Source organism: Hetaerina americana, unplaced genomic scaffold (assembly GCF_022747635.1).
Source record: "Hetaerina americana unplaced genomic scaffold, ioHetAmer1.1.p SCAF_25, whole genome shotgun sequence".
Classification (NCBI taxonomy): Eukaryota; Metazoa; Arthropoda; class Insecta; order Odonata; family Calopterygidae; genus Hetaerina; species Hetaerina americana.
Window position 1 is genome coordinate 4,921,779 of NW_027286819.1, and position 11,159 is coordinate 4,932,937.

At 41.8% G+C, this 11,159-nt stretch overlaps 1 protein-coding gene across 1 annotated transcript; it reads right to left on the reverse strand.

The window, feature by feature from the left end:
- Nucleotides 1–319: 319 nt before the first annotated feature.
- Nucleotides 320–10,682, reverse strand: LOC139689583 (small ribosomal subunit protein mS37). The gene is made up of 4 exons (XM_071586746.1): nt 10,497–10,682; nt 10,170–10,315; nt 9,939–10,057; nt 320–553 (listed from the first exon to the last, which is right to left on the reverse strand). The coding sequence occupies exons 2-4, from the start codon at nt 10,291–10,293 to the stop codon at nt 443–445; spliced, it is 354 nt and encodes a 117-aa protein (XP_071442847.1). The 5' UTR covers nt 10,294–10,315; nt 10,497–10,682; the 3' UTR covers nt 320–442.
- Between the last annotated feature and the right edge of the window lie 477 nt (nt 10,683–11,159).

An 11,159-nucleotide genomic window follows, 5' to 3' on the forward strand; every position in this document is an offset into this window, starting at 1 on the left:
GCAAGTCATACAAGTACATAATAAATAAACTGTAATCTCCCGTGTCGCATGCTAATGTGGAATTGAAGGAAGTACATCTTCTTCCTGGGAAGCCCAAAACTAACACCAATGCATTCACCTAACTCGCTAATCAGTATATCTGACAATCCCCGACCTGAATGACACAAGCAACAAATAACTAGTCTTTTGAATTCAATTTCCTTGTCAAATGCTCATTAGTATTGCCATTTGCTGGTTTTATACATAAGTTGACACCGAATGACAGTAATTGGTCAACTTCTGTAATTTTATCCAAGTATCCTTCATTGACACAAGAATGTGATGGGAGGAAACACTTTTATTGTACATCTTTGATGAAATAACAGAGTGCTTCAGTTTTGAGGCACCAGCCTGTGCTATGTACACGAGGTTCTATGCATTCTATGATGAGCACCAGAGCTCTTCACGTTGGGAACCTCTTCATCAGCTGGTTAATCTGCTTGTGGGTCAGCTTCTTGGCTCCCGGATTCAAGTCTCCCTTCCTCTCCATTTCCTTCTTTTTCTGCTTGGCGTCCTGTGGGAAACACATCACGTGCAAATTTAGAGTGTGAAACCCAAAATAAACACTTCCCACTCTTTCACACATCTGATTCCACACCCATATTCAGGTAACCTCAGGCTGAAAAACCCCCATTTTGAGTTTCCAAAATTTCTTTCTCCATCAACTAAATCCTCCTTTCTCCGATCACTGCCCGGTCCACAGGCATGCATCTTCGTAGGGTAAGCTTATCAATAATTGTAGTAGTAGTAGTATTATGATTGGGTAGCGTCGACAGCTAAGGTCATTTTGCAACACTGTCACATGGGTTATCAACCTTTTCATAAATAGATAAATTAATTCATGCATAAATATTTAAAACAAATAACCCATTAAAAAAGGATACCAAAACTATAGTTTTCCTCCAAGGCCAGTTTCTCTTAATAAGTTTTAAATTTTTTATCATTCTTAAAATGTTTAAGAAATAAGGGTCCTCCCCTAAAGTACCGAATTTTCCCATCGATAAACGCCTTACGCATAACGCGCACCCAGAACTATGTAGTTGTCATGAATTTGTATGGATACCGCGCGCCCAGGGCTTCATAGTTATCTTGAACGTGTAAAGATTCTGCGCATCTGAATATACATGAGCATATGTATAAAATGGAATGCAATTAGAAAGGCATGCTTCCAGACTAATTTATTTTGCAAGACTCTTCTTGAAATTATTGCGTGCATAGGTATGTAAATGATGGACTTTTTTCAAATGTCATTACATAACACGCATCGTCATTTTATTTGATCAATCAAACCATTCGGAATAGATAACATGCGCGTTATCTATGGGAAAATACTGTGATTACCCAAATCACCCTCTATTTTACAAGTGTCTCTTCCCCTCTCGTGTTTGTCGCATTGTTCCAGGATATGGTTCGCTGTCAGGGGCAGGTCTCACCCTTCACAGCAAGCCCGTTGCTTCCCCCTGTCCAGGGCATGATGCCATATCCTCAGGTGCGTAATCAAACCCGAGGATAGGGCATTGACTTTTGGCTCTTTACCTCCAGTTCTTCCTGATGGATGAGGGTGGTGCCGATGCCACTGACTTCATCCCTCAGAAGTTCATACTTGTGACATTGAGCCACGCATCCCACCATTGCTTTAGGACCGAGTTGCGCAGTGCCACCCTGAGAGTGTCCACCGGTACCAACATTGAATCAGTGTCGTATACATTTGGGGCTCCTTTTGCTTCTGCTGCATTGGCTTTTACATTTCCAGCAATTCCTGTGTCCAGGGATCCACAGAAAGCATACTTTGCCACCCCTCGGATGAAGGGTGGAGTGTATCTCCTGGACTAAAGGGTGGGCTGGGGAGAAGCCAGAAATGGATTTCAGGGCACTCGAAAAGTCAAGAGCTGATTACGAAGGAGCAGTCATTGCCTTTCATTTCTCGCAGGGTTATATTGATGGCAAAGCCTTCAAAGCTCACTTTGTGTGAACATTTGTTGGCACTCCACATTAGTTTTGCATGATTTGGAATGTGGAAGTGAGATGGTCTTCAACTCAGGCTGCAGTGCTACCCTAAGTGGAGATTTGTGGTAACAAACGGGATATACTTTAGGCAGAGAAAGATTTACTTCGCGGATAAGATTATTAAAATGAACAGCGAGGGGCCTAGTATACCTTCTCCATCTGTAAAACAAGTCCAAGAACCACGGATTGAAAAGAATATTAAATCATGGATGGTTGGTCACGGATAACACTTATCAAGCATATTCAGTCATCAGAAAGTTTCTGGGGGTTGCCAACGATGGTTCCCTTAGTCATAATGTACATGTTATGTACATACAGTATATGGAACAATTATTTTGTCCTGATGTGATTGTACATCACAATGGGCTTGCAGGGCGCAGGTTCGGTGCCAGGGGGTCTGACCTCCAACGTGTTTCAAGTGCCTGTGAGTATTTGTTCAGGCTAGATTTGTGTTTTTTAGTGGACCCCTGTCCAGTGACTCGGTGCAAAATGCAGCAAACGATTGAGCAACGAGACGCCATCAAACTTTGCGTAGGACCAAGGGAAATCAGGTGCAGAGACTTTGAGGATGATCTGTCAAGTGTTCCAGGATAAAATCACGTCACATACTGAAGTTTTGAAGTGGCACAAGCTCTTTAAAGATGGCCGAGACGGTGCGGAGGACGAGCCAAGCGCTGAAAGGCCATCGATGCTAGAAACCAATGATGTGCAATGCGTGCAAGAAGTGTTGAATTAAGACTGTCGGGCAAGTGTGCGCATGATCACAGGTTGTATTTGCATTGATGAGATGACAGTGCACACACCGTTATCACCAAAAAATTTGGTGATGCGAAAGATCTGTGCCGAACTCGTTCCAAAGGTCTTGGCGGGCGACCAAGAGTAGAGTGGAGTGTCTGCTCGCAAAGGCCTTCTGCGAATGGCATTGCGACCATTCCCCGACCCCCTTGCAGTCGCGACTTGGCTCCAGAAGACTATTTCCCATTCCAAAAAGTGAAATCCTTCCTCATGGGACACCACCTACGAGACCTCAAGTGTCGTTAAAATGTCTGCACGCATATCCTAATGGACCTTCCGGAAGTCGCCTTCGAGTCGAGGAGTGCGTGTCGACACTCAAGGGATTCACTTTGAAAAATTTTGAGGCAAAGAAGCAATATCTGAAATGAATCTCTTTTTGAGAGACTTATCCCAATACTTTGTGAATAAACCTCGTCTATGCTCGGCTGGTCTTGAAAGTGCCACAGGCCACAAAAAAGCCAGATTGTGAACTCTGGTCAAAGGTCATACATACGACTGACTCTCTCCCGGGAGAGTATACAAGAGAGCCAAACTCTAATTTGGAAAACACCAAAGCACGGCATAGTAAAAGCATGGTAGAACGGTCTGCTTCCTATGCAGTGAGGCTTAAAATCTTTCAAATATTTTCCTTCAATACCCAGATATGCTCTTTCAAATTCAGTCTGCAATCCAGGACCATTCCTAGGAAGCAAATGGATTCCCCAAAGAGGATATTTCTACCATTCATATGCAGTGCCAGTGGGACATCGTGACCGCAAAGCTGATGGAAGTGAACGCATTTGGTTTTCTCAGTGAAGAAGCAGAACCTATTAGTATGTGCCAAGTCTTCCAATTTGTTTGGAGTGGACTTGCCCAGAGGCACTGGAAAGTCTGGACTAACAGAAAATAGTGAGATCGCCACAAAGGGCGAGACTATCGCCTTGATTCGGTCCATCATGCCATTGATTGCAATGGCAACTGGGGTGACACCCAGTATGGAGCCCAAGGGTAACCCATTCTCCTGAACAAACAATCTAAACTATTCCGACTTTACCGGAGGGGTATCTTAAATTTTTTCACAAAAATGACCATACTATATTTCCCCCAAAACCCCACCAGTGCCAAGTATTTAATTTTTTGTCTCTACACTCTGTCACTAGTTTCTCTGGGTCGATAAAAACAGCAATGATGCTCTGGCATAATAGGAAAGCTTCCCGAATAAACTTTGTTTGCACCAGATGGTTGGTCATGGATCTGTCCGTCGGAAACCAGATTGAGAATTGGAAAGATCTTATTTCAGGAGAATGCAATCTTGCAGTGATGGCTATTTTTCTATATTTTAAGAAAGCTTTTGACAAAGCACGACACAGCAAACTACCCACAAAGCTAAAAGCATGCAGCATAGATAACAATATCCTGGGTTGGATTAAAGACTGAATGGTCAAGTACAAAGACAGTGATAAATGGAGTTAGCTCAAATGCAGCCGAAATCACTTCAGGTGTCCTCCAGGGAAATATTATAAAACATCTTTCATTGCTTCTTTACCTTTATAACATTGACTCTGTGGTCACTAGTAAGATACATTAATTTGCTAATGATGAAGTGATTTACCATGATATCCACGATCATGAGAACACAGCAGCTTTATCAGATGACCTTAATGCTATACCATGTTGGTCCTACACTTGGCAATTAGAATCAGGCTTGAGAAAGTGCTCAGTAATGAATTTTTGAAAAAAGAGCGATTCCCTCCTGAATGCCAACAGCATCAGGAACACCGAAATGGAAAGTGTAGACTCTATTAAATACTTGAGGGCGTTGCCCTCACTCACGACCTCTCCTGGGTGAAACATGTACGGGGAATATGTGTACAAGCTAACAATAAATTAGGATTCATCAGAAGAGTACTGGATAAATGTGATGAAAAGGTCAAAGAGAAATATTATCTTTCGTGGTTAGGCCTCATTAGAATATGCTGGTTAACACTCAGCTTAAAAACCTCACTAAACAAGCAACTCACACAGCAAGTAATGCACATCATGAGCAAAAATATTTTGGCCAAAAATTACTAGCTTCAAAAGTGAATTTTCAAAAACTAATGATTAAGAGAGAGGGATTCCCTTAAATATTGTGTGCATATTGCTTCACCCTCCCCCGACTGCAACCTTGACGGGGTGGAAGGGCTTGTGTGTTCCGATGACCCCTAGAGCTGTGCTGGCGGAAGTAATAATTATTGCTCCTGGTAGGGTCACCCCTGCCAGATAGGTCAAAGGTTAGGAGCCAGACGAAAGGTAGTCCACGCAGCGTCTGCTCCTCAGTGAGGCGGCTGCAATGGCGTCTGACCCCAGTGGGGCGGCCAGTAAGTGATGGTGTCACGTTAAAAACACTATTGAGGAAGGCAACGGGAAACCATCTCAATTATCATTCCCAAAATTAACATTATGGACCATACAGATATTTTGAATCCTGGCAACTACGGGGCTCGACCCAATTGGCCGTGTGTCGTGCCCGGCAGTGGGGGAGGCAAGGCTTCCGCGGTCGTCATCCCCCGAAACCCTAGCAAGGGAAAACCAGCAGCAGCAGGACAGAAGACGCAGGGGAAGAAGACCAAATTAGTTAGAATAGGAACGTGGAATGTTAGGACAATGATGAGGACAGGGAAATTGGAGAATGTTAAGAGAGAGATGGGCAGGGGAAATATAGATATTTTAGGTCTATACGAGGAGAGATGTAAAGATAGCGGGGATTACTGGAGCGATAAGTATAGAATAATATACAGCGGCGGGGACGAGAGCCAACGAGGGGTTTCCATAGTATTAAATGAAGAGGTAGGAAGAAGCGTAGTCAACATAGATCAGGTAACGGATAGAATACTACTAGTAGACATAAAAGCAGAACCGACAAACTGGGTTATTATTCAGGTATACATGCCACCGAGTAACCATAAGGAAGAAGAGGTCGATAGGATATACGATCAGTTAGAGGACATAATCGCGTGTGTCCCTGCAGGGAAACATTTGATAGTGATGGGGGAATGGAATGCGACGGTAGGCGAAGCAAGAGATGGTGGTGAGGTTTAGGCATGAGGAAGGACCGCGGGGAGAAAGCAGTTGAGTTTTGCAGGAGACAGGGGTTACTCATCACCAACACTTGGTTTAGACACCACAAAAGACGCAGTTATACATGGAAAATGCCAGGTGACTCAGGAAGATATCAGCTAGATTATATCCTGGTTAGACACAGGTTTAGGAACAGTGTGATAAATTCGCACAGCTTTCCGGGAGCGGATGCGGACTCAGACCACAATTTAGTTGTTATGAAATGTAGCGTACGTTTCAAAAAGATAAGGCAGGGGCGGCGAGTTAGAAAATGGAATGTAGAAGCATTAAATTGGTTGAAAAGGAAGGAATACAAACAGGCGGTAGAGAAAATAATGGAGGATGGTAAAGGGCTTATTACTATCGAAGAAAAATGGGAAATGATCAAAAAAGGGTTGTCTAAAGCTGCAAAAGACACTATTGGAACCGTTAACGCTAAAGGGACTAGGAAACCATGGATCACGGATGAGATGATTACAAAGATGGATGAGCGGCGAAAATGGAAGAATGTCAATACAGAATTAGGCAAAATGAAGTACAAAAAATTGAACAATAAATTGAGGCGGGCAACAAATAAAGCAAAGGAATCATGGTGGAAGACGCAGTGCGAGGATATGGAAAGTCTGCAGAGGAAGGGTGAAATCGGTGCGCTGTACGGTAAAGTTAAATCTTCATCAGGAAGTAAGAAAGGGAAATCAACAATAGCTGTTAGAGATAAGGCAGGTAAGGTAATAGTTGACACAGGAAAGATCCAAGAGAGATGGAAGGAATATGTAGAAGAACTGTATAGTAAAGAGCTGAGACCAACAAAGTTAGACATTGAAAAGGAACATGACGTAGAGGAAGATAGCTTAGGTCCAGGCATACTAGACAATGAGATAGAAAGGGCATTAAGGGAGATGAAACTAAGTAAGGCTGTTGGGGTGGATGACATTCCCGTGGAACTTTTAAAATGCTTAGGAAAATATGGGAGGAAGAGGCTATATGGGCTGATCCGTAGTATTTATGAGGAGGGACTCTGGCCGGAAGACTTCGTGAGATCAGTTTTAGTTCCTATTACGAAAAAGGTAAAGGCCAAGTCATGTGAGGACTACAGGACAATTAGTTTAATATCCCACGCAGCTAAAGTTGTTCTGAGGAACATAAACAAAAGGACAGAGAGTAGGGCAAAAGATTACTTAGGGGATGATCAGTTTGGGTTTAGGAAGGACAGAGGTACGCGTGATGCCATTGCAGTAATGAGATTATTAATCGAGAGGAATATAGAATACAACCAGGAGGTATTTGCGTGTTTCGTAGATTTCGAAAAAGCGTTTGATAGAGTGAAATGGGAAAAACTAATGAGTATATTTCAGAAAATTGGAATAGATTGGAGGGAAAGGAGGCTAATCCGCAACCTGTTCATGTCTCAGACTGCTTAGGTGCGAGTGGGGAACGGGGAGTCCGGTTGGGCAGTGTTAGGAAGAGGTGTACGGCAGGGTTGCCCATTATCACCGTTGCTGTTCAACCTGTATGCAGAGGAAATGATTAAAGAGGCACGGGAAGAACTGGAGGTAGGAATGGAAGTGGGCGGGGAATGCGTGAAATCAGTTAGGTTTCCTGATTATCAAGCTTTAGTTTGTCAGTCAGCCAAGGGGTTGCAAGCATTGCTTAGTGAATTGGAAATTCAGTGCGACAGGTATGGGATGAAAATCAATATTAATAAAACAAAGGTTATGCGATTTTCTAGAAAGAATGAGGCTAAGCTAAACATTAAAATAGGAAGGCAAAAACAAGAGCAGGTAGAACAATTTACGTATCTCGGTAGTGTTTTGGACCAACACGGCAAAATTAGTAGGGATGTCAGGAGGAGAATTGCGCTAGGCAAAGAGGCTTTCACAAGGAGGAGAGAGTTGATGACGGGGACGTTGAGTAAGGATATTAAGAAAAGACTCGTAAAAACTTTGATGTGGAGCGTAGCTATGTACGGAGCGGAAACGTGGTCATTGAAGCAGGAGGATAGACGTAGACTGGAAGCTTTTGAAATGTGGGTGTGGAGAAGAATGGAGAAGGTGAATCGGACAGAGAAGACAACAAACGAGGAAGTACTTGGTATGGTGGGCGAAGAGAGGGGTTTGTTGGGAGAAATCCTATGGAGGCAGAAAAAGTGGATGAAGGGGGTATGGACCAGCAGTGGGATGTTGAAGACTGTAATTGAGGGGAGAATGTTAGGCAAACGAGGAAAGGGAAGGAACAGGATAGGGATGTTGGACGGGATGAAGGGAGGAAGAAAGTACTCAGAGATGAAGAGGGACCTGATATAGTGGTCATTGAAGCAGGAGGATAGACGTAGACTGGAAGCTTTTGAAATGTGGGTGTGGAGAAGAATGGAGAAGGTGAATCGGACAGAGAAGACAACAAACGAGGAAGTACTTGGTATGGTGGGCGAAGAGAGGGGTTTGATGGGAGAAATCCTATGGAGGCAGAAAAAGTGGATGAAGGGGGTATGGACCAGCAGTGGGATGTTGAAGACTGTAATTGAGGGGAGAATGTTAGGCAAACGAGGAAAGGGAAGGAACAGGATAGGGATGTTGGACGGGATGAGGGGAGGAAGAAAGTACTCAGAGATGAAGAGGGACCTGATATAGAGGAGGATGATGGATTTTGTGTTTTGTTGGGAGTAATAAAATGTTTGTTTGGTAGTTGTGTCCATCCAAAAACCTACCTTAACCGGTAGATTACCTTAAAAGAAAAAATATTGCTGCAGTTTGTGCTTATCTCTTCTTGTATGGCTGGCATCTTAGTGCTGCTCATGATCACATTTTACCCAAATTGTGCTCAGACATATATCTTATTTGTGAATTTTCTGGGCAAAGGTTAATAATATTTAGTGCATACTTAAATAAATCTCAATGAAGAAGAAGCTGCAAGAAGACAGTCATAAGAGAATAAACATAACAGTTGAAATGAAAAGTAAAATCATTGAAGAGTGAGAATAAGGTGTGAGCATGATCGATGAGCATTCCGATTTGCAATTTGCCAGCACTTCTTGTACATTTTCAAGATGCGTTCACCACACCCTCCCCCCAAAAGTCAAATAAGAAAATAGCAAGCAAAACTAACAAAACAGGGGCATGTTTATGAGTATTTTCAAAGTTTTACTCTCTACCCATCCATTATTTTGGTAACATTAAAAATATAATCAAAGAACTGGGGGAGATTCTACAAAAATAACATATAACTGAGGCCTTTGCCAATATGCAATAAAATGCAGACATTTTAAAGCGTATACCTCTTCCCAGTCAAGGCGAATGATCTCTACCTTTTATAATTCTGCATTAAACATTATTTTCTCCACGTCACACATCGGTCAAAATGCACATTCCTCAAACTCCCCCGGAATAATTATTCTCAAAAAGAGGTAATTATCTTTTCATAATAAAACTGAAGCCACGTATTGGAAGATACACAAACATATTGATCAGATGGAAATATTCCTCCCTGAAAATTTAATGCCTGAAAACAGGTACATTCACATTATTCCAGGCAACAAATATTTCCATAATGGTGATCGTGGCGAAAAAAATAATTCAATTCCACTAATTTTTTAACTGAAATTTACTTTCACCTTTATAGAATTTGTCGTCATTCTATGCTGCATGCCATTTTCATAATAAATAATGGTCTTCCAAGAGCATTAGAAAAATGTTACTGTATTCTTACATTTATGCTAGGAGATAAGGTTCGTTAAAGCTACTACACCCCGAAATCATTTTTCACAAATCTTCTAATTGGCTGTTAGAATGCTTGTAAACTTTCCCGAAAGTTGGTAAAACTGGGTGGTTGTAAGAAGAACCGCATACGGTTCCCAATAGTTGTAAAATAGATAAAAATCTGAGATGGCAAGTTCGATGGCCTGTACGTAAAGATGTGGAATGACCCTAGTGTTGCACGATGCCTTGCGGCGTGCCCATTGCAGTGCCAAGGATTTCTTAAACACTGGGCATAAAACTATTACTACAATACAGTTAGAAACTTACCACAAAACTTTTATAGCATTTGTTGAAGGTCTGTACTTCGTTGGCACATAGAGCCTGGTTGAACTCATTCTTTTTGAAACAGGCAAATAGGATTGCCATTTCCTGTAAACATGCTACATCTATTGAGAAAATGATAATCCAAAGTTATAGATAGTGTAAACGCCTCCTTCGTAATAATTAGGAGCAAATAATGCAGTATTTATAAAAAATATTATATAAAACCCTGCAGACCTGAAGTTCTGTCCCCTTTCCCAGATACTGTTGGTTTTAGTTTCAAGGGCAGTAATTCTTGAAAAGGAAAATTTTCTCTGGGGTACCTTGAAGATATCCCAGTCAATCGTGGGGAAAGCCGCATGCTTGCTTTAATCTGGTATTCGCTACAGGAATAGAAAAGAGGGTGGGGATAAATGATTACTTTCGTGAGGCTTACAGACAATTACGATAAGAAAACCAAGCTTCAAGTATGTTAATTTCAAACATATCACAGTAATGTGAACGGAAGTCATGCCTCCCATTTAATACATATTTAGTAGCAGCAGCAGGGAATGTTAAACTTACAAACTTGATAACAGCACATATATTATTGGTAAACTAATGCTCTATCTTCATTTGCACGAAAATTTCCCCGTTTTCGCTTTCCAGTCCTTTCAAATTCGACGTTCAATTTTTGTAGTTCAGATTGCGACCACACTCCCTAACTACTACGAAACATCCTGCAAATGTTCTAAGTCCCTAAAATATAGATAAGTGTATACTGGCTGTCATCTTCATGGGCAAGCAATTCGTCGGTTTTACCTTTTAATCTTTTCTTTCAAAAAACGTGCCTCAACTTTTGTAGATAAGATTATGACCGCCGGTTCCGTGAAGTGAGGCAAACATGAAGAGCTGGGATACAGAGCGTTGCGCGAGGAAAATAGCGGCACCGTTTAAAAATTTAGAATCGTTAATGTGAGTGATATATTTCATCGTTAGGATTGAATGCCACAAAATGTACAGGACTGAAAGTTTGGAATAAAAGGAAAGCTAAACAAAACGTAAAGTATAACATAGATGGAATTGAATTATATATTTCAGAACAGGTCGAAGATTTGCGTTCTATACTGGCATCAGACCTTTCCTGGGGTACACACAGCAGAATGTGTGCAGGTAAGACTTAAAGAAGCTGCCTTTCATTGGACGGGTTGTGTGAAAATGTAAGAGAGAGATGTTACTTCGCTTTAG

Coding starts and splice junctions, on each gene's coding strand:
- LOC139689583 (XM_071586746.1), bottom strand. CDS start 10,293: ATGCGGCTTTCCCCACGATTGACTGGGATATCTTCAAGGTACCCCAGA. Junction 10,058..10,169: donor GAAAGGGGACAGAACTTCAG/GTCTGCAGGGTT, acceptor TTTTCTCAATAG/ATGTAGCATGTTTACAGGAA. Junction 554..9,938: donor AATGCTATAAAAGTTTTGTG/GTAAGTTTCTAA, acceptor TGTTTCCCACAG/GACGCCAAGCAGAAAAAGAA.